The 24,791-nt window shown below is 40.0% G+C and overlaps 2 protein-coding genes across 3 annotated transcripts in view; one reads left to right on the top strand and one right to left on the bottom strand.

Moving 5' to 3' along the window:
* Window positions 1–5,920: 5,920 nt before the first annotated feature.
* On the bottom strand, window positions 5,921–17,168 carry LOC139442477 (translin-associated protein X-like). 2 transcript variants are annotated; one of them, XM_071223287.1, is made up of 4 exons: window positions 16,867–17,168; window positions 14,019–14,202; window positions 12,017–12,150; window positions 5,921–6,913 (listed from the first exon to the last, which is right to left on the bottom strand). In XM_071223287.1, exons 1-4 carry the CDS (start codon window positions 16,880–16,882, stop codon window positions 6,399–6,401), a joined length of 849 nt encoding a protein of 282 aa, XP_071079388.1. In that variant the 5' UTR covers window positions 16,883–17,168; the 3' UTR covers window positions 5,921–6,398. The 2 variants fall into 2 exon arrangements, with proteins under 2 accessions (XP_071079388.1, XP_071079389.1); XM_071223288.1 differs by having other exon boundaries at window positions 16,797–16,867.
* Window positions 16,986–24,791, top strand: part of LOC139442476 (acid phosphatase type 7-like) — a 29,505-nt gene continuing 21,699 nt past the window's right edge. The window contains exon 1 of the mRNA XM_071223286.1: window positions 16,986–17,118. The gene's annotated coding sequence lies outside the window, so the exon portion shown is untranslated. The remainder of the gene's footprint in view (window positions 17,119–24,791) is intronic.

The raw sequence follows: 24,791 nt of genomic DNA, 5'->3' as shown, positions 1-24,791 counted from the left end.
CTATGATGAAGGTACAAGTGTTAATGAATGCTATGATGAAGGTACAAGTGTAAATGTATGGCATGATGAAGGTACAAGTGTAAATGTATGGCATGATGAAGGTACAAGTGGTAATGAATGCTATGATGAAGGTGCAAGTGTAAATGAATGCTATGATGAAGGTACAAGTGTTAATGAATGCCATGAAGAAGGTGTAAGTGTAAATGTATGCTATGATGAAGGTACAAGTGTTAATGAATGCTATGATGAAGGTACAAGTGTAAATGAATGCTATGATGAAGGTACAAGTGTAAATGTATGGCATGATGAAGGTACAAGTGTAAATGAATGCTATGATGAAGGTACAAGTGTAAATTAATGCTATGATGAAGGTGCAAGTGTAAATGTATGGCATGATGAAGGTACAAGTGAAAATGAATGCTATGATGAAGGTACAAGTGTAAATGAATGCTATGATGAAGGTACAAGTGTTACTGAATGCTAAGATGAAGGTACAAGTGTAAATGAATGCTATGATGAAGGTACAAGTGTAAATTAATGCTATGATGAAGGTACAAGTGTTAATGAATGCTATGATGAAGGTACAAGTGTAAATGAATGCTATGATGAAGGTACAAGTGTAAATGTATGGCATGATGAAGGTACAAATGTAAATGAATGCTATGATGAAGGTACAAGTGTAAATTAATGCTATGATGAAGGTGCAAGTGTAAATGTATGGCATTATGAAGGTACAAGTGAAAATGAATGCTATGATGAAGGTACAAGTGTAAATGAATGCTATGATGAAGGTACAAGGGTTACTGAATGCTAAGATGAAGGTACAAGTGTAAATGAATGCTATGATGAAGGTACAAGTGTAAATGAATGCTATGATGAAGGTACAAGTGTAAATGAATGCTATGATGAAGGTACAAGTGTTAATGAATGCTATGATGAAGGTACAAGTGTAAATGAATGTTAAGATGAAGGTACAAGTGTAAATGTATGGCCTGATGAAGGTACAAGTGTAAATTAATGCTATGATGAAGGTACAAGTGTTAATGAATGCTATGATGAAGGTGCAAGTGTAAATGAATGCCAGGATGAAGGTGCAAGTGTAAATGAATGCTATGATGAAGGTACAAGTGTAAATGAATGCTATGATGAAGGTACAAGGTACAAATGTAAATGAATGCCATGATGAAGATACAAGGTACTAGTGTAAATGAATGCTATGATGAAGGTACAAGTGTAAATGAATGCTATGATGAAGGTACAAGTGGTAATGAATGCCATGATGAAGGTACAAGTGTAAATGGATGCCATGATGAAGGTACAAGTGTAAATGAATGCCATGATGAAGGTACTAGTGTAAATGAATGCTGTGATGAAGGAACAAGGTACTAGTGTAAATGAATGCTATGATGAAGGAACAAGGTACTAGTGTAAATGAATGCCATGATGAAGGTATAAGTGTAAATGAATGCCATGATGAAGGTACAAGTGTTACTGAATGCTATGATGAAGGTACAAGTGTAAATTTATGCTATGATGAAGGTACAAGTGTTAATGAATGCTATGATGAAGGTACAAGTGTAAATGAATGCTATGATGAAGGTACAAGTGTAAATATATGGCATGATGAAGGTACAAGTGTAAATGAATGCTATGATGAAGGTACAAGTGTAAATTAATGCTATGATGAAGGTACAAGTGTTAATGAATGCTATGATGAAGGTGCAAGTGTAAATGAATGCCATGATGAAGGTGCAGGTGTAAATGAATGCTATGATGAAGGTACAAGTGTTAATGAATGCTATGATGAAGGTACAAGTGTAAATGAATGCTATGATGAAGGTACAAGTGTAAATGTATGGCATGATGAAGGTACAAGTGTAAATGAATGCTATGATGAAGGTACAAGTGTAAATGAATGCTATGATGAAGGTACAAGTGTTACTGAATGCTAAGATGAAGGTACAAGTGTAAATGAATGGCATGATGAAGGTACAAGTGTAAATGAATGCTATGATGAAGGTACAAGTGTAAATGAATGCTATGATGAAGGTACAAGTGTAAATGAATGCTATGATGAAGGTACAAGTGTAAATGAATGCTAAGATGAAGGTACAAGTGTAAATCATTGCTATGATGAAGGTGCAAGTGTAAATGAATGCTATGATGAAGGTACAAGTGTAAATGAATGCTATGATGAAGGTACAAGTGTAAATGAATGCTATGATGAAGGTACAAGTGTAAATGAATGCTATGATGAAGGTACAAGTGTAAATGTATGGCATGATGAAGGTACAAGTGTAAATGTATGGCATGATGAAGGTACAAGTGTTAATGAATGCTATGATGAAGGTGCAAGTGTAAATGAATGCTATGATGAAGGTACAGGTGGTAATGAATGCCATGATGAAGGTACAAGTGGTAATGAATGCCATGATGAAGGTACAAGTGGTTTTGAATGCTATGATGAAGGCACAAGTGAAAATGAAAGCTATGATGAAGGTACAAGTGTTAATAAATGCCATGATGAAGGTGTAAGTGTAAATGTATGCCATGATGAAGGTACAAGTGTAAATGGATGCCATGATGAAGGTACAAGTGTTACTGAATGCTAAGATGAAGGTACAAGTGTAAATGAATGCTATGATGAAGGTACAAGTGTAAATGAATGCCATGATGAAGGTACAAGTGTAAATGAATGGCATGATGAAGGTACAAGTGTAAATGAATGCTATGATGAAGGTACAAGTGGTAATGAATGCCATTATGAAGGTACAAGTGTAAATGAATGCTATGATGAAGGTACAAGTGTAAATGAATGCCATGATGAAGATACAAGTGTAAATGAATACTATGATGAAGGTACAAGTGTAAATGAATGCTATGATGAAGGTACAAGTGTAAATTAATGCTATGATGAAGGTACAAGTGTTAATGAATGCCATGATGAAGGTACAAGTGTAAATGAATGCCATGATGAAGATACAAGTGTAAATGAATGCCATGATGAAGGTACAAGTGTAAATGAATGCCATGATGAAGGTACAAGTGTAAATGAATGCTATGATGAAGGTACAAGTGTAAATGAATGCCATGATGAAGGTACAAGTGTAAATGAATGCTATGATGAAGGTACAAGTGTTAATGAATGCCATGATGAAGGTACAAGTGTAAATGAATGGCATGATGAAGGTACAAGTGTTAATGAATGCTATGATGAAGATACAAGGTACAAGTGTAAATGAATGCCATGATGAAGGTACAAGTGTAAATTAATGCTAAGACGAAGGTACAAGTGTAAATGAATGCTATGATGAAGGTACAAGTGTACTCAAAAGTCGTGAAATATCAACACCAAAGATGTTGGAGCATTTATAAAGGGAACGTTAATGGAAATTTGAAGTCATCCCACATGTCACACAGTCTTGTGGAGAGTGTTTTGTCATTCTGAATATCTATGCATAGATCTAAATATGAAACAGATGATAATATCTCGCAGGTCCCCTTTTTTATTTCGAGTTCAGATAGGTAAATCTCTGGTGGTGAAATTGTTGATGGTTATTGAATGATATTAGGTAATCGATGTACCTGAAGTTGAAGTTAAACTTCTTGGTCAAAAAGCACCCATATTTTGACTGACCATCCGAGCTGAAATTCTAATTCATGCCTTGCCCCCAAGTCTTAGTAGATGTTATCATTGAGGAAGTGCTCTCTCTCTCTCTCTCTCTCTCTCTCTCCACACAACTCCTTTGCTGTGCCATGTCCGGTTAGACATGGGAATGATCAACTACTTAGTTAAATATTCATGTTGATCCTTAAAATAAACGTATACTAGGAAAGATATTTAAGGGGATGCCCATATTAATTCACTTTTTCTGTTTTGTTTGTTGTTTAACGTCTCACTCAGCAATATTTCAGCTATATGACGGCGGTCTGTAAATAATCAAGTCTGGACCAGACAATCCAGTCATTGACATAATGAGCATCGATCCAAGCAACTGGGATACGATGCCATGCATCAACTGAGTCAGCGAGTCTGACCACCCAATCCTTTTAGTCGCCTCTTACGACAAGCAGTCAGAAATGGTGCGTAAAGAACTGATGTGGCGGAATCCAAATCTTCATAGTAAAGTCAGTATCTGGTCCATTCCAGTGAGCATCGATGCAGGCAAGACATCTTTTGGCCAAACTGGATATCAAAGCCGGATTGTCTGCCGTGGTATCCTTTCCCATTCTCCTTCTAAGGTCTGCCTAAGCTGTTGCAAATTCTGGGAATGGTGAGGTCGGTTGAAAATCTTTAGGGCCAGAACATCTCAAAGGTGTCCAATGAGGGACATGTCTGGACATTTAGATGGCTGGGGCAATGTCGAGACACCTTTCTGCCTCAGACAGTCGACTGCAACACGAGCTCCGTGAGGATGTGCGCTGTCATCCTGGAACTCTGACGTACAGCCTGGGCAAATGGGATGAACCACTGGCCTTCCTGTATCCGCCCTATTCTTAACCCTACTCGTTCGTTGATATCCTTCAATCATATCACACTTTTAGATTTACCTCAGTGTCGGGCAATTCTGTGATTGACCAATTTTAATCCTATTGCGCACAAGTTTTCAATTTCTGTCATGTACACTTTTGGAAGACTTTTTCCTTCTTTGTATCTGATCAATGAACCATTTCGTGACGTTCATTGGCACATGGCAGTAACCTGGATGTGTTACCGTGCACGGCACGCTATATATGTACCATGTGCAAAGTTCAAAGTTCATCATCCAGTTGTGAAGTAACACCTTTTAAGAGATGAATGTATGGGACAGATTCTGCTCATGTTCCAGTATCTGCTGGAGAACATAAGTAGATCTTACATTCCATGTTGAGCTTGGCGGGTTGAAGAGCTACTCAGCCACTGTCTGTCTGTCCATCTGTTAGACCTTCCATTCTTCTTTCATCAATCAGGGCACGGGTGTCAGAGGCGGATACAGCTTTTTTGAAAAGGGGTGCACAACTAAGATCTATTTATTGTCTTTGGTGGTAATTTATACAGAAATAAAGATTTTTTTCGAAATAAAAAGGGGGGTGTGCACCCCTGCAACCCCCCTCTGTATCCACCCATGGGTGTCCCAGTTGTCTAAGTGCAGAGTTGCATCCCTTGGGCACACCAGAAACCTATGATTGTGGGTTTGAATCCTGGTTTGCCCCAATTATGTTTCTAGGTTTGTCAGCACCATACCCGTGCTCGTTGGTTTTCACCGAAGTGGTAAACGTCTGAGACCTGCATGACTTCGGGCTCTCCTCCCACATTAAGCTGACTGGATGTGACTGGAATACTGTTAAAAGCAGTGTTAAACCCAACTCACTCACTCTTTCATCAATCTGTTAGACCTTCCATTCTTTCTTCATTAAATGTTAGACCTGCCTTTATTCCCGGGACGGTGGGGTAGCCTAGTGGTTAAAGTGCAAGCTCATCACAATGAAGGCCCGGGTTTGATTCCCCTCATGGGTGCAATGTGTGAAGCCCATTTCTGGTGTCCCCCGCCGTGATATTGCTGGAATATTGCTAAAAGCGGCATAAAACCATACTCACTCACTCATTCACTCCTTTATTCCCTCGGTCTGTTAGACCTTGTTTTCTTCCATCAATCTGCCACCAAGATATAAGACCATTCTTCCATCAGTCTGTTAGACCTTGTTTTCTTCAATAAATCTGCCACCAAGATATAAGACCATTCTTCCATCAGTCTGTTAGACCTTCCTTGAACCAATCTGTAAGACCATCGTTCTATCAATATGTTAGAACTTCGTCTCATCAATCTGTTAGAGCATCATTCCATCATTCTGTTAGGCCTTCCTTTCTTCATGGTATATATATATAGAATGTCTTGTGAGGCCAAATACATAGATAAAAGATAAAAATATTCAAGGCTTTTTATATAACTGAGCTTGGAAGACAGGTGTGATTCTGTTTATCATCCAAAATCATTCTTCCATCTTTTTCAGCTTGTAATCAGTAATAAGCAGTGTCTACTGTGTAAAAACTACAGACAACATACTTAAGTGGCAGAGAGCTCAGCGATGTCAAATAATTTATTGGGGCGTCATGGTAATCTCACCCAAGCAAAGGCTGTTTAGGATGATAAATTTCAAAATTTCATCAAATCTCACAACCATGAAATGGAATAACCTTGATGGGGAAAGCTCACAGAGGGGATGTACACACTATCAATTGTTGGTTTGTCTGGTTTAAACTCAATTATCTACAGACCACCATCATATGGCTGGAATATACGTCCATCTGAGAAAGTGAATTATTTTCAATTTGATTTATAGCTGATGTTTACAGGGACAGTTTATTCATGTGAATTACATATGATGAATTCATTGATGGATTTATTACAAAATGGACACTATTCATCACAAGCTTCATCCTGAAACCTGCTGCGGCACTCGGAGGTCCCACTGAGGACATCAGCGATCAGATGTTTCGGGATCTCTGAGCCACGCACTTGAATGGTGTAACACGCATTCTCAACTTTGTGCAAGCTCTGTCTGAGCGTGGACATTTTTCTATTAAGTTCCCGGGAAACATTCCCGTAGGAGAGAAACGCATCGTGTATGCGTCGCATAAAAGCACAAACTTTGAATGGCAGCTGCAAGTCACCAGCTCCGACACTGTTTATAGTCAGCCTCATGAGTTCCCCGGTCAGGTCGGCCACACCAAGCATGTACTCCAGGGGAGGTACGTGGACTCGCACAGTTACCTCCCTTCTCACATTCGGGGCTGTCAGCGGATCTGACACTTGTGCCGTGGCTGGATCAGGAGGGGCGAAGGTCAGGTCGTCCTGAATCTGTTGAAGACTGACCAGGGATCCACTGTGCAGGTAGTGGTAGAAGGTCACAGCTTCAATGAACTCCTGAAGACCTGCAAACAGCACAAACTCTGGTTGAATACATCCCAACATGATCAACACACTGTTTACATCAATTCCTAGCCTCACTGTAAATGTTGAAAATAGTGCAAAGAACTCACTTGGCATAATCAAAGACCTAATTAATGTACTGTATATCGCCTTCTATAAAGCAACCTCACGTATAAGGCGCCTCCCCTGTACAAACCTTCAAAATCGATGCTACGTCCTTCGTCTTTAAATGATATATACACTGCGATATACTGTAATCACTGACCTAAATAATGTAATCTCTGTCCAAGGAACGATCACAGACCTAAATAGTGTAATCTGGGTCCCAGGAACGATCACAGACCTAAATAGTGTAAACTAGGTCCCAGGAACGATCACAGACCTAAATTCTGTAATCTGGGTCCCAGGAACAATCACAGACCTAAATACTGTAATCTAGGTCCAAGGAACAATCACAGATCTAAATAGTGTAATCTAGATCCCAGGAACAATCACAGACCTAAATAGTGTAATCTAGGTCCGAGGAACAATCACAGACTCTTTTTTTTTCTTTTTGTCTTTGTTTGTTGTTTAACGCCGCACTCAGCAATATTCCAGCTGTATGACGACTGTCTGTAAATAATCGAAATCAGTGATTCACATCATGATCATCAATCCCAAAATTGGGATACAATGACATGCATCAACCAAGCCAGCAAGCCTGACCACCCGATCCCGTTAGTCGCCTCTTACGACAAGCATAGTTGCTTTTTACAGCAAGCATGGGTTGCTTGTCCTACACATTGTCAGTGGATGCCCAGCTTTGGCACAAACACAGTATCTTAAACGACATGATTTTTTGCTGCATTTTTATTTAAATCAGTAAATAAAAATAATAATACAAAAAATATTACTTATATCTATATAATTAATCTATTTGAATGTGAGTTAAGACAATGTGCTATTATTTGATATTGTTGTTTCAACAAATGAGTGTAACTGTTCTCTGGACTTTATAAGCTGCAACCTGTAATCAGTGCTGTTACCATGGTTACAAGTACAGTTACGAGCTTACCTGTGGTTTCCCTGCATTGTAACAGAGCAATTAGTTATTCTACATTTTAGGTAAAGGAACAGACAGTACTGTGGTAGAGAACATCTACAAGTCTGGCTCCAGCATTGTTGAAGATGCACAACAGAAACTCCTTGACTCGGACCAGTCTGGCGGATGTAACAATCATGCAATTCTTGTTCGGATTACTGATTCTGAAGAAGCCATGGACATTGGACTTTGAAGTACTACTATGGAATACATGTACAATGGTTTTCTATAATTTATCTCAGTTCTTCATTCACAGTAAGATAAGCTTGTATCATATATAAGGTGTATTTCATGTTTTAACAGATATATTTTCTGAACTTCAAGGATTTCCTGCCCGAGGTTATTTATGCATCGTTGTTTCTAACCTGTCTATCTTCCATGACAGTCTGACACAGTGTGAGTGAAATACTGTGTCAGACATGTGACATTGTTCTGTGACAATCATGGACGACAATGACATAGTGCTGCGCTGAAACATGGTGGATATAAAGTGACAGAAATGGAATCACTTTGATATCAGAGCTGTGTGGAAATATGGTGGATATAAAGTGACAGAAATGGAATCACTATGATATCAGTGCTGTGTGGAAATATGGTGGATATAAAGTGACAGAAATGGAATCACTATGATATCAGTGCTGCGCTGAAACATGGTGGATATAAAGTGACAGAAATGGAATCACTATGATATCAGAGCTGTGTGGAAATATGGTGGATATAAAGTGACAGAAATGGAATCACTATGATATCAGTGCTGTGTGGAAATATGGTGGATATAAAGTGACAGAAATGGAATCACTATGATATCAGTGCTGCGCTGAAACATGGTGGATATAAAGTGACAGAAATGGAATCACTATGATATCAGTGCTGCGCTGATATAAAGTGACAGAAATGGAATCACTATGATATCAGTGCTGTGTGGAAATATGGTGGATATAAAGTGACAGAAATGGAATCACTATGATATCAGTGCTGTGTGGAAATATGGTGGATATAAAGTGACAGAAATGGAATCACTATGATATCAGTGCTGCGCTGAAACATGGTGGATATAAAGTGACAGAAATGGAATCACTATGATATCAGAGCTGTGAGAAAATATGGTGACAAAAACAGAATCAGTGTTACCAATGAATAAAGCTTAAATCATACCACAGGTAAAATACCTCAAGTATAGTTCTACCTGCACATGTGTGATATTTGAAGCATGGCCATGCCTGCATGCGGGTGATATTTCAAGTACAGATCTAACAGCAGGCAGTGTTCGAAATAGGATCAGACCTTTCAAAAGGTGTATGACATGTAGTCGCAAAGATGTTTTACAAGCTGATAATTTCCTGATAGATGTAGGCTTCATCTATCACCACAGTCTCTAAGAAATGTCTGGTTGACTGGTTGTGTTTTGTAATTTATATTGTAAGAGTATGTCTCCCTGCTTCAGCTAAAATGTATTGGGCACCAGTTTTTTCCAATAGGCCTACAGCTTTTTCCATGGGGCCTACAGTTTTTTTCCAACTTGGCCTACAGTTTTTTTCCATGGGGCCTACAGTTTTTTTCCACTGGGCCTACAGTTTTTTCCACTGGGCCTACAGTTTTTTTTAAATGTACTGGCCCATAAGCAGTTTCATTCACTGCCTGCAGGTGTGTGATATTTCAAGAATAGCTCTACCTACAGGTGTGTGATATTTCAAGAATAGCTCTACCTGCAGGTGTGTGATATTTCAAGCATAGCTCTACCTGCAGGTGTGTGATATTTCAAGCATAGCTCTACCTGCAGGTGTGTGATATTTCAAGAATAGCTCTACTGCAGGTGTGTGATATTTCAAAAATAGCTCTACCTGCAGGTGTGTGATATTTCAAGTACAGTCATGCCTGCAGGTGTGTGATATCTCAAGTACAGTCATGCCTGCAAGTGTGTGATATTTCAAGAATAGCTCTACCTGCAGGTGTGTGATATTTCAAGAATAGCTCTACCTGCAGGTGTGTGATATCTCAAGTACAGTCATGCCTGCAGGTGTGTTATATTTCAAGAATAGCTCTATCTGCAGGTGTGTGATACTCAAGTATACAGTCCGTTTGACTCCAAATGAGAATGATGAATTGCAAAATAACTTGAAAACCAGAAAAGTGTATAAAACATCAATACGGTACTTGACCATGAATACCCTGTACCCAAAAAAATCTGGATTTGGTTTAATTTAAGACCCATGACGGATGAAGTTCTTTAAGAAACTATCATGTAATTTTGTATAGAAATGTGTACATGACACGTAGGGGGACAAACTGTGGAAGGAACAGTGCAAGCACGGTCTGCACGTGCTACACAGTGACCGTGTTCATTCAATGACAAGATGCGCTACTCAGCAGATGTTAAACAGTTGATGTTGAATGTGTATGATTTCTTTAGAAGTGAAGCATAAAGAGCAAAGCCTTTTTATGCAGTTAATCAATTCTTGAAACGAGCTTCAAAAGCTCTTGGTATGTCCCCTCAGAAACTTAAAAATGTTGTTAGTCAACAAGATACAAATAGTCAGGCCAAGGAGGTAGGGAACATGTCAAAACCATGCAAGGTTGATAAATTAGACAGTTTTCAGAGGGATCAAGTCAGACGTGCAATTGTTAAACTGCACTCAGAAAATATGTACCTGTCCCTAAGAATTTTGAAGAAACACCTTGAAACTGACCATGATTTACGTGTTACAAAGTACAAACTATGGCAGCTGTTGCATACATTTGGTTACAAATACAAAAAGATAACTGGAGAAAATAGGGCTGTGTTGTGTGAACGGTCTAACATTGTTCGTCTCCGAAATTATTACCTTCGTACCATCAAGCAGAAACGTGAAGAAGGATATGAGCCCGTCTTCTTAGATGAGACATGGGTAAATGCGTCGCACACAGCCAGCAGTCAGTGGGTACACAGTGGTGACTGTAAGGAGTCTTGTAGAAAGTTACCAATGGGAAAGGGTGAAAGACTCATAGTTCTCCATGCTGGTTCTGCTAGTCAGGGTTTTCTCCCAGACTGTGACCTCGCCTTTAGAGCCAAGGCCAAAGACAACAGGGACTACCACACAGAAATGAACGGCAATGTATTTCTGGAGTGGGTGAAAGATAAATTAGTCCCTGCTTTGCCTACCTAGTCTCTCATTGTCATGGACAATGCACCGTATCATAGTGTGCAGGATCCAGAAAGCAAGAATCCAACCTCTAATAACCGTAAAGGAGACATAGTTACTTGGCTGCAACGGAGGAACATTACCTTTCCTTCTCGAGCAAAGAAACCACAGCTCTATGAAATCATCAAAACTATGAAACCTGACCCCGTGTATAAAGTTGACAGTTACATCAAGGGTCAGGGTCACGCTGTCTTACGACTGCCATCTTATCACTGCGACCTGAATCCAATCGAGTTGGTATGGGGCATCGTCAAGGGTGACATTAGACGATCGAACACAACGTTCAAATTACGAGACGCTGAACTACTCATAAAGGAATCCCTTGATCGGGTAACGGTAGAAACATGGAGGCGTTGTGTGGCCACAGTCGTTGATGAGATAGAGCCATGTTATTGGTCACGAGATGGACTACGGCCAGCAACAGCCCAACCTATAATAGTGGCAGTCGGTTCAGGTACCAGCAGTTCCGACGACGAGATCTATGGCATGAGCGAGTCAGATTGCGACTGAGACGGCCGCTCTAACGCTCTGTCATTTCCCCTACCACAGCATGTGCAGTGCATGCGTGCTTGCGCTGTGCCTTCCACAGTTTGTCCCCCTACGTGTCATGTACACATTTCTATACAATATTACATGATAGTTTCTTAAAGAACTTCATCCGTCATGGGTCTTAAAATATACAAAATTCAGATTTTGTTGGGTACAGGGTATTCATGGTCAAGTACCGTATTGATGTTTCATACACTTGTCTGGATTTCAAGTTATTTTGCAATTCATCATTCTCATTTGGAGTCAAACGGACTGTAGTTGCAGGTCAAATTAAGCTGCCGCGGGCGTGTCCTCACCTGGGGAGTAAGCACGTAGGAACTGGTACGGGTCTTCTCCTTCTAACTCTTCCGATATCTTCATCATCTTTATCAGCTTAATATTGTTCAGTTTTTCATGAGATTGAGAGAGGAGACTCTCAGAGTCCTCATTTCTGTGGACAACAACAGAGAAAACACCAACTATAGACAATCAGAAGCGTTCCGTGTCAAGTGTGCAAGTCCTACATTAGCTTTTTCCGAACCTACTCGACAAATTTCATTTCTCATAATATGTGCATATGTCCCTTGCAAGAACAAAAAATGATTATATTTTCATTTTGAAAAAATCAAGGAAATTAATATCACAGGAGAACTAATACAGAAGGTCACCTTAACCAGATAAACAGGGGGAATGTGTTAGGCACGATTTACAACATACAACCCATCACCTGAAATACCTTTCAATATGTTTAACTCTTCTCGACATTTTGTAATTGTTTCATGAGTATGAATTCCTTCCATATATTGTTGTAATCGCCAATTTGAATTTTATGTAAGAAATCTATGAAGTCTCTTATATATAGTTCACAATTTCTATTCACTTCTTTTCACATTCGCCTGTCCCAATAAACTGATCAGTGACATTTTGCCAGAAAAGGACAATAGTTTTACATCAAGTAAATCTTGTTTCATTATAGAAATAGTGCTAAACACATTTGTTGTGAATTATGATAACGACCGACCAAACTGTGTGACACAACTTTAAGCACACACAAACTTCATTCATACCAACCATTTGGCATCCCTTCAATCTCATTAAAATCAGTTCTAAGTTCTCGCTGCCACTAAATAAAGATCTGAGGACATCCCATTACAGGTCACGTCAGAATGACCTTTTGCGAACTTTGACCGACCACTGAAACAACTAACAAGAAGTTGATATGAGCCAATTAGAAAGCAGCTTTCTTGAGCTTTACAGCATTCGTTTCAACCTGGCGACTTCCATTTCAGACTACGCTTGAAAAATATGTTGACACAGTTCTCAATTAAAATTTTGAAAACTGTACAAACGAACATTCTGAATGTCTAATGTATGGTTGTGATTGTATGGCAGTGCTTCCCTAATACTGTGCAACGCCTCCTTCGTTCAAATGTTTATCCGACGGAAGCGAGAGATAGACGATAATTTTTATGGAATCAGTTGTATGGGCCGTAACTGTCGTTCCGAATACCCCGTGTTAAATTTTTCGAGGTTGCATCATCAGAAAACACATTCTGACTGTCACTTTCATGATCTGGCAAGCAACGCTTTGATTGGTCGGATGAAAGGTCGTTCTGACGTGACCCTTAATGGGATGTCCTCAGATCTTTGCTAAGCGATAGCGAGAACTCAGATCTGATTTTAATGAGATTGGCATCCCCTTCGAATGTGTAACATTAATGTTTTCAAGCATACTCTATAACTCTGTACAATACGAATGTATCAAGCATACCCTGTAACTCTGTACAACACGAATGTATCAAGCATACTCTGTAACTCAGAACAACACAAATGTATCAAGCATACCCCGTAACAACAAGAATGTATCAAGCATACCCAGTAACTCTGTACAACACAAATGTATCAAGCATACCCTGTAACTCTGTACAACACGAATGTATCAAGCATACCATGTAACTCTGTACAACACGAATGTATCAAGCATACCCTGTAACTCTGTACAACAAGAATGTATCAAGCATACCCTGTAACTCTGTGCAACATGAATGTATCAAGCATACCCTGTAACTCTGTGCAACACGAATGTATCAAGCATACCCTGTAACTCTGTGCAACACGAATGTATCAAGCATACCCAGTAACTCTGTGCAACACAAATGTATCAAGCATACTCTGTAACTCTGTACAACACGAATGTATCAAGCATACCCAGTAACTCTGTGCAACACGAATGTATCAAGCATACCCTGTAACTCTGTGCAACACGAATGTATCAAGCATACCCTGTAACTCAGAACAACACGAATGTATCAAGCATACCCTGTAACTCTGTGCAACATGAAGATGGTCCTCTTGCTTTCGATAGTGACATCTCTGCTCAGCTTGACTAATCGCTCATATTTATCATGCCTTTTGTCCAGCTGGACTTGAAACTCTCGGAAAGCTCTGATCACTAAACTGTCTTCATCTACATCTGTAGTTTTTCTTTTCCGCACTTGTTTTCCTGAAATGATAGATCAGGGAAATAGAACTTCACATGATGCCACATCGTCTCAGTCATCTGATCATTATCAGGACAAACATCAAAGGGAGGTAAGGAGAGGTGGAGCAAGGGAGAGGGCTTGAAGTGGGTGTGGGTGGGAGAGACCTAGATCATACATCAGACCTAGTTCATGCATCAGACCTAGTTCATGCATCAGGAGTGGACTAGTTCATGCATCAGACCTAGTTCATGCATCAGGAGTGGACTAGTTCATACATCAGGAGTGGACTAGTTCATACATCAGACCTAGTTCATGCATCAGGAGTGGACTAGTTCATACATCAGGAGTGGACTAGTTCATACATCAGACCTAGTTCATACATCAGGAGTGGACTAGTTCATGCATCAAGAGTGGACTAGTTCATGCATCAGGAGTGGACTAGTTCATACATCAGGAGTGGACTAGTTCATACATCAGGAGTGGACTAGTTCATACATCAGATCTAGTTCATACATCAGGAGTGGACTAGTTCATGCATCAGACCTAGTTCATACATAAGGTGTGGACTAGTTCATGCATCAGGAGTGGATTAGTTCACACATCAGGAGTGGACTAGTTCATACATCAGATCTAGTTCATACATCAGGAGTGGACTAGTTCATGCATCAAGAGTGGACTAGTTCATGCATCAGGAGTGGACTAGTTCATACATCAGGAGTGGACTAGTTCATACATCAGGAGTGGACTAGTTCATACATCAGATCTAGTTCATACATCAGGAGTGGACTAGTTCATGCATCAGACCTAGTTCATACATAAGGTGTGGACTAGTTCATGCATCAGGAGTGGATTAGTTCACACATCAGGAGTGGACTAGTTCATACATCAGATCTAGTTCATACATCAGGAGTGGACTAGTTCATACATCAGGAGTGGACTATTTCATACATCAGACCTAGTTCGTACATCAGGAGTGGACTAGTTCATACATCAGGAGTGGACTAGTTCATACATCAGATCTAGTTCATACATCAGGAGTGGACTAGTTCATGCATCAGACCTAGTTCATACATCAGGTGTGGACTAGTTCATGCATCAGGAGTGGATTAGTTCACACATCAGGAGTGGACTAGTTCATACATCAGACCTAGTTCATACATCAGGAGTGGACTAGTTCATACATCAGGTGTGGACTATTTCATACATCAGACCTAGTTCGTACATCAGGAGTGGACTAGTTCATAGATCAGGAGTGGACTAGTTCATACATCAGGAGTGGACTAGTTCATACATCAGATCTAGTTCATACATCAGGAGTGGACTAGTTCATGCATCAGACCTAGTTCATACATCAGGAGTGGACTAGTTCATACATCAGGAGTGGACTAGTTCATGCATCAGACCTAGTTCATACATCAGGTGTGAACAAGTTCATACATCAGGAGTGGACTAGTTCGTGCATCAGACCTAGTTCGTACATCAGGAGTGGACTAGTTCATACATCAAGAGTGGATTAGTTCACACATCAGGAGTGGACTAGTTCATACATCAGACCTAGTTCATACATCAGGAGTGGACTAGTTCATGCATCAGACCTAGTTTTTACATCAGGAGTGGACTAGTTCATACATCAGGAGTGGACTAGTTCATACATCAGGAGTGGACTAGTTCATACATCAGATCTAGTTCATACATCAGGAGTAGACTAGTTCATGCATCAGACCTAGTTTATACATCAGGAGTGGACTAGTTCATGCATCAGGAGTGGATTAGTTCACACATCAGGAGTGGACTAGTTCATGCATCAGGAGTGGACTAGTTCATGCATCAGGAGTGGACTAGTTCATGCATCAGACCTAGTTCATACATCAGGAGTGGACTAGTTCATGCATCAGGAGTGGACTAGTTCATGCATCAGGAGTGGACTAGTTCATACATCAGGAGTGGAACAGTTCATGCATCAGACCTAGTTCATACATCAGGAGTGGACTAGTTCAAACATCAGGAGTGGACTAGTTCATACATCAGGAGTGGACTAGTTCAAACATCAGGAGTGGACTAGTTCATACATCAGGAGTGGACTAGTTCAAACATCAGGAGTGGACTAGTTCATGCATCAGGAGTGGACTAGTTCATGCATCAGGAGTGGAACAGTTCATGCATCAGACCTAGTTCATACATCAGGAGTGGACTAGTTCATACATCAAGAGTGGACTAGTTCATACATTAGGAGTGGACTAGTTCATGAAAATCACACTCGTCCTATCTATGTCCCTCAACATCAACATTTTGAGGAAACAAGGTGTGCTTTAATGTATTTCTATCCTCCTTCAGTAACCAGTAACACGGTTGTACCGTGAGAAATCGTGTGAATAATATGAGGTTGGGATGATGTAATGGAGACGACGAGGTTTCAAAGCATTTCTATTTGGAAAAGGACCAAACGAAACCTCTCCGTGCTCAACCAAAATATTCACATGAAAAGACACTAATAATAATGATATGTTTAGTAAACAAATATGCTTTCTTCAGTAATGTACCGACATCATAATGTTCGGCTCTTGGCCATTAGTTCTGTATCAATATACATTTCACCCACCGAAGGTATACATACTCATAATATCACAATAAATGTTACACGTCCAAATTTCCAGGACATATTCGGTAACTGTTTGAACACACACCTTCTGGAGACGCCATGTTGTTTACATCGTGCCCCAGGTGAGAACTCCCTACACCATTGGCCGTGAGCTCGCGTTTCTGCGAATGATCGTTGTTCCAGGACGATATGTTTATACTGGTAAACAGGTCAGAGGAAAAGGATGTCGCGTCAAGATGATGGTTTCGCACAGTCGACGTGGCTCCAGTCGTAGACGTGTACCACTTGGGTCAAGTCCATCAACACGGGTAGGGTACCGACAAACCATTGATGTATGGTAAGTGCGATTCTGGGATTTGAACCCATAACCTGCAGAGCCAGGTGACCAGGTTCTTATATCTAGGGCAAGACCGTTGTTAGAATAAGTCCTGACAGGACTTAGTATAAAACCATAAGAATAGGTCTACAAGAAAACTTTTGATGCGATGCATCAACACCCCGGTAACATTTTATTCGTCAAATCATAATTACAATAAAATAATTTCTCAAAGTGTTTAATCAACACAGAAATGATAAGACAATATGAACGACATCGGTTTCAGTTTATTTCCTGTTTTACATCTTAAACCCTGTTTTTGATAACCTCCCTTGAATTTGATAAACAATTTCTTTCCACAGTAAATGAGCGTAGTTGACTACATTGTATTTGACTTTTCAGGCGGGAACTTAGCTATATACTAGTATTATATAATAATACTAACTATCAAGAGCAGATTTACATTTCAGAGCTTCTTTAACGAACTTAGCATATTTTTTAAGGAATGACACACCATTAGAAGTCAGTAATTCATTAGACTATTTGATAAACTATTTGATGAAATATCCCATTTCGGAATGTACTCACATGTATTTCTCAACGATACATGTGCCTCGCAATCAAATATGAAATGGGGTATCTTCAAAGTTATTAGTCTTACAAATCCTGCTCATCAGTTTAAGCTTCTTTACATATGATATCACAACGCAACGGCAGTTCATGCAAACTCTACAAACATATGTATCTTCATACTTCCTGAACACAGATATTTGTAAGGTAATATTCAACAGTCAGCAATGATTCAATATTCTTATAATGCTCAAGTCGTTTTGAATCATTAATATAACTTAAGTACTGTCGGAAATCCTAGAAAACTGCTTTTTGCCTGTTAAGAAAGGACATATTTTTTCACGGACTGTTGTTATTGAAATATCGAGTAACTACCGATCGCCCTACCTGTGGTTTGAAGTATTTCAGTCACAAGGAGTCCTATCAACAAGTTTACAGGCAACAAATTCGAAAGAAAAGAGGAAGTTTACATTGATTCTAAGTCCAATGGTAGCAGTCTGAAACAGACCATAGAAATATGCGCACGTGACTCCGTTCTAATGATAATAGTGTAGTCTTCATAAAACATCTAATCCACACAAAAAAATCATTTTGAGAAAATTCAAGATGTGCATCTTCTAAAATGACAAAATGACGCTGCGTTTGTTTTGTTAACATTGCTCCCATGATGCATGTTACATTACAATTGCATAGCCATAACCATGGTACACGATATGGAGTCTGTACTGGGAAATGTATACAAGTTCTTAACGCTTTAGAGAGATAGAGGGAAACCATTTATTAATTTAGATAGGGTGAATTACCGAACTGCCCAAGCTATTGGGTTTTCAATTCATACCATCAAGTCTACGGTATGATAAATAAAACAAAACAGGTATAGGGGTGGTCTCAAAAACAAAACGGGGAAGTAAAAGGATATTAGACAGTTTTGATACAGGGTGATCAGGCGTATAGTGTACAAACTTTATGAGCAGAAGGTAACCCTGACTTGTAGTAGAATTAGGGAGGAATTAAAGATACAATTATTGTCAACTGCACTAACTATTGCTCTCCAAGAGATGGGATTTCGATACACCGCGCGTGGCGATGACCGAGTACTTTTCAGGGGAAAATATTCCATCCTGTCTATGAGGTCACATTATCTCCGCACCAGTCATAACTATCACAGTCAGGGCGTCCAGATAATTTACCTTGGTGAATCATTCCATTGCCTACATGTGGCTATCGGCAGATGGACAAAAAGCACCCACAGTCCATCAGTTAAAGGTAATCGTGTCATTGTTTTGCACGATGCAACCGATGATATGGGGCTTATTGATGGATGTGTGCTAGTTTTCGAGGCCAAAAAGAAAACTGGTGATTTTCATGAGGAGATTATAGGAGGTGATGTGTTCATAGACTGGTTGGAACTTCAGCTGGGTTTTTTTAAACAACGTCAGTATCATTGTCATGGATAACGCCAGGAAATCAGATACTGTCGCCCAAACCATGAGTAGTCTGAAGGCGACCATACAGGAATATATGGCATTGTCGACTTCAGACCATATAAAACGAAAGTTCAACTCATGTAGAAAATTCGGCTGAATAAGAACAGGACATATGTTATGGCGGCACAACACGGTTACGTTGTGTTACGTACGGCAGTCAGACATTGTGAGCTCAACCCTGTTGTGCCCATCTTGGCTAAGTGTAAAGGGTTTTGTGGCAAGACATAACACAACATTCAAAAGTACACATTCATCTACGTCATCAGCGGAGATAAATGCTACCTCAAGAAACCATCTGTAGAACAACAAATACTTCTGGATTCCAAAACCGCTACCTTCCAATACTCATCCCGTTTCATAGCTCTTAACTAGTCCATCATGTTTCCAAGCAAATATAATGCAGTACATATCCTAAATTGCTACCCCATCAAGGCACATTAAGCACAATAACAGCAATATTTTGAGGCCACCCCCAACTCGGTAACATTTGCACCTGTGAGAATGCACGGGGCGGTGTGAGGTCATCACCTCGGGACAGGTGTCAGGTAATTACCTCAGGTTGTAGGCCATTTCATACATGCCTGACAACACACGGATATTTTCTGTTGATCATCATTTTACCTGTAGAGTACATTTTATGCCTAATCACAGTGTCAGTTAGGACTAGATTAGGGCAATTTGCATAATTTTGATATCTGCTCTTTTTATAGTCCTATGACTCGTATTTATTAAATGAAGCCAGGAAAGCAGTTTTCTAGCATTTCCGACAGTACTTATATTTCCACAGTCATCTAATCTCTGCCTGAACATGGCCATTTCTTCCTTCATGCTGAATCTTACTTCTTGGAACTCCATGGAATCAGCGCAGTAGACAGTTCAGGTCATGGGTCTCCCTTTCTTTATAAAGACACAATTTCTAGCAGATTTTATGACTTTATGGGTTTGGTTAAAAAAACAACTCGAACGACTAAAACATAACGGAAATGTCTAAAACACATATACCAAAACTGAATTGTCACAGACAATTGCCGACAAAATTAGAAATGAATGAATTTTCTATACAATTACCTGTAAATGACATGCCCCTACAGACTTTTAACAGAGCTATTACATAACAGAACAGAGCTTTATTACGCTCAGGCCGAGATCCGCGGCATATGAGGTACAAAATGACAGCAGAATACACATTATAATAGCGGATATGTGGTTAGCCGGAAGATTTTACAAATTGCATTACATATTTACAGAATTTACTAAGGTTTTTTAATACAGATATCTCTTTACAAGTGAAAAGTCTTTGAAATTTAATTACGTTAGGTCTTTTAGAATATGTAGGTGGAATACAGATGTCCCTTGCGCGTAACGGCAGCGTGTAAGGTATTGATTAACTGAGTGGTGGGTATGTTGACTAATCACTGCTATCTCAGGGGATTTGTTAAACAAATGAGGAAGTCATTGTTATTGTTGAAGAAAGACAAGTTCTATGGATGGCGGGGGCAGTGTGTGTTAGTGATCCATTCACCAGCCCCTTGGAATCCATTTCGGTAAAAAATCGAGACTGATTTATATCTAGCGTTGACGTATTATTTTTACAATTCAGACTGAAAAGGGATGTCATTTCATGAACGCGATCTGTCTTGAAATTAGTATAAGTATAATTTCAAAGGATACTAAACGATCCCTACCCTGCCGACCAAAACTGTGTAACCCGTACCTAAAATTCCCGTCCGGTCCGTACAAGATTTGGAGTTTTCGCACTTTATGTGGCGGACTCGAACACAAATCTAGATGATCAATACACAAATCTGGAGTGAGTGAGTATGGTTTTATGCCACGTTTAGCAATATTCCACCAACATCACGGCGGGGGACACTAGAAATGGGCTTCACACATTGTGCCAATGTGGGGAATCGAACCCGGGTCTTTGGCGTGACGAGCGAACGCTTTAACCACTCGACTACCCCACCGCCCCTACACAAAATACCTGGAGGGGCCGTACATAAATCTAGATGATCCGTACACAAATTTGGAGGACCTGAACCCATACTTCTGTGCACACAACAAGACATTGTTGACATCTGGGGCATGTGCTCAAGAGGGTATAATCGAAACTGATCTCAATTGTTGTCCATATTATAGATCTTTTGTTGTTGTTGGCTCTTCCGCTGTACTGTTTTGATGATACATACAAATATACAGTTCAATAAAAAAATATTTATTCTAAAATTAGTGAGTGAGTGAGTATGGTTTTACGCCGCTTTTAGCAATATTCCAGCAATATCACGGCGGGGGAGACCAGAAATGATTCTAAAATTAAATAATGCAACTTTTAATACATATATTTATGAAGACATCTGCTCGACTTCAAGGTCGTGATTCACAGTTTGCACAGGCTTTTTCATGCACTGCGCACACTTTGGGTGTTTGCGTGTTTGTTGGGAGCATAATACTCACACACGTGGTTTTTTAACAGGACACAGTGTTTATTTAGCTATCAGGTGCTCATATAACACTTTTGTTTAACGTTAATACCGCTAACGCAATGCCACGGCTGGCTAGAAACAACACGCGGTGCGTATGCTGCATACAGGAATGGCGCAAAAACAAAGTTTTGAGACGTTTGAATTTTCATCGAAACAGAATATCATCGCTTTGGAGACGCTATCTACAACAGGGCAACACTATTGATTTGCAACGGCACGGTCGCCCACGTGTGACGTTTGGTCACGAAGACAACAAATTTCAGTTGGTGAATAAAAATAATGATGATGATGATGATGATGATGGTAATAATAATAATAATAATAATAATGATAATAATAATTGCATTTATAATGCGCCAGATTCCATTCACCGAGTGGATGCTCAAAGCGCTACACTATTATTATCAATGGATCAGTGAGCACTCGATTTTCATTCTCAGCTCCCTGGGGAGTATACAACCCAAGCTGCCTGTGAGGCGCTAGAAGGTTAACAGCCATTTCATCCTACCGGGTACCCACTCACTGCTGGGTGAACAGAGATACTTTTCGAACAAAGTCGCTTGCCTAAGGAGACACCACGTGTGCTTCAGTGTGGGGCAGGGCCGAAGCCCTAGAAACTGAAGCTGTTGAACGTGGTCACCCATCCTACTACTCTCCGCGACCGACGTTGCATAACTTCACCTGAATTGTGATCTGTGCGCTGTGCACAGGACCACATGCCACCACGTGCATCTACAGAATCGATACACATTAATACCACGGACAATTCCAATTAGTGGCCGAACCGTACTCAACCGGTTGAGGGAGCACACCATCTGGTCCCCACGTCAAGCGATACGCCCAATTTTGCTTCCACTAATTCAATATTTCGATACCGAATCTCTAGTAGCCTGTTGAGACTGGAACATAGCTCTGCACCCCGATGTTGATTTAGAAAATTACAAGCATATACATAACATAAAGGAAGAAGCAATTAAAGGAATATTTGTTAGAAATCGAATTAAATGGTACGATGTAGGAGAAAAAGCAAGACAATATTTTTGTTATTTGGAAAACAGAAACTTTACGAATAGACATATAAACAAAATCATTACTGATGAGGTCTCAAGATTAATGTGTATAAAACTAAAGCAATGTAAATTGGCACAAGGACAAATAGCAATGTGCGGTTGTGTGAAAAACACCCAGTTAGATTGGCATATACTAGTTTGCGGCAATTTTGACGTAGTAAGGATTAGCTTAAACCCACATCTAGAGGACCTTAGGCTCATTAACACCAGAAAAAGACTTGAAAATATTAAAAGAATTTTAGCGAGCTGGAGGGGAGGAAATTTGAGATAAATTTGTAAAATTACGCCAATCAAAACATGCGCATTGTCAACAATAGTGCATATTTTTACGTCATTGCCGAATCCGCCAGAAAGTTACATAAAAACGCTGAATAATATTTTCATCTGAAATGACAAACCTGATGAAATAAAGAGGATAGATTTAATTAGGCTGTATGGAGAAGGGGGCTTACGGATGGTAGATCTCATTGTTTTTAATGATTCTTTAAAATTGCCATTTCTGAAAAGAGCCATCCATTAAACTACAGCCCAAATATCATATTTTCCATTTTCACAAATCTTTAATGAAGGATCTCAAATCATTCTGCATGATCATGTCGATAACCCATGTCTATTGGAGAGACGTTTTTTAGACTTGGGCAAAGTTCTACAGTAAGCATGCAATATTTGATGTATACGATCTAACACTGTGGCTTACACGATCTAACACTGTGACTTACACGATCTAACACTGTGGCTTACACGATCTAACACTGTGGCTTACACGATCTAACACTGTTGCTTACACGATCTAACACTGTGGCTTACACGATCTAACACTGTGGCTTACACGATCTAACACTGTGGCTCACACGATCTAACACTGTGGCTTACACGATCTAACACTGTGGCTTACACGATCTAACACTGTGGCTTACACGATCTAACACTGTGGCTTACACTTTTCACCTGGACAACTCTGATAGCCATGCATGGTCTGAAGGCGTCCAGGAAAACGTTACGTTGCTCATCGTCGTCAGTTTGATGTGGAAGTTTTCACCTAATATACTGCCATGGCTGGCTGTTTCTCGAGACCTATTCGCCATAAAACATGTCTGGGATGAGATGGACTGACGCCTACGACCGAACCAGAACCAGTTGGTAATGCTAACTCAGTTGGACCAATCTTTGGTTGACATTTGGAACAACATCCTCCAGGCTGTTTTCAATCATCTGGTGTCAACTCAAATGGTGGTCACACCCAATAGTGAGATTGTTAATTAGATTGTTACACCACCCCTCTTTTAGGGCGTGTCGCTCTGTCTCCTGTTACCAGGATTGGGTTTTGTCAATGAATTTTGAGCGGCATAACATTTACAGCACTTTGTGTGAAGTATTGTTACTATCCCCGCTGGTATATATGCATGATCACAAATTACCAGGATCACTTTCAGTATTAACCACGAGTACATATGCTTCCCAATAAAATGTTTGTTTGTTTGTTACTTGTTTAACGCCGCACTCAGCAATATTCCAGCTATATGATGGCGATCTGTAAATAATCGAGTCTGGACCATGCAATCCAGTGATTGATGTCATGAGCATCGATCCACGCAATTTGGAAAAGATGATATGCTTCGACCAAGTCAGTGAGCTTGACTACCCGATCCCGTTAGTCGCCTCTTACGCCAAGCATGGGTTGCTAAACCTATTTTCACGGGGCCGCAATAACTTGATACAACTTTGTAACACAGGAACATTTACTGTGTAACCCAACATATTCATATATGGATGTCTGCCGAGGAGCCCCTGCTGCGTGTGGCCCCTGGCCCCCCAAAAGAAGGGGCCATTCAAGGGCTGTATCAAGCATTGGAGGTACCACATGAAAGTAAGTGTAAATGAACTGGTTTATCTCACAGAGTACAGAATGGGCCACGCCAGACAAATCATCTTCTGCATAAGGCCCGCCAGACACCCTCAAAAAGTTGACCCTTCAGATATACACGGGTAAAATTGGTCTGGAATATATATCGATTGTACCACATTAAGGTACGTTTGAATAAACAGGTTCATATCACAGAGTACAGAATGGGCCGGGCCACACC

The sequence above is a fragment of the Haliotis cracherodii genome, unplaced genomic scaffold (genome assembly GCF_022045235.1).
Source record: "Haliotis cracherodii isolate W230 unplaced genomic scaffold, xgHalCrac1.p SCAF_5, whole genome shotgun sequence".
NCBI lineage: Eukaryota > Metazoa > Mollusca > Gastropoda > Lepetellida > Haliotidae > Haliotis > Haliotis cracherodii.
Note: the sequence above shows the minus strand (reverse complement) of the source record. Positions and strands in the feature narration are given on the sequence as shown.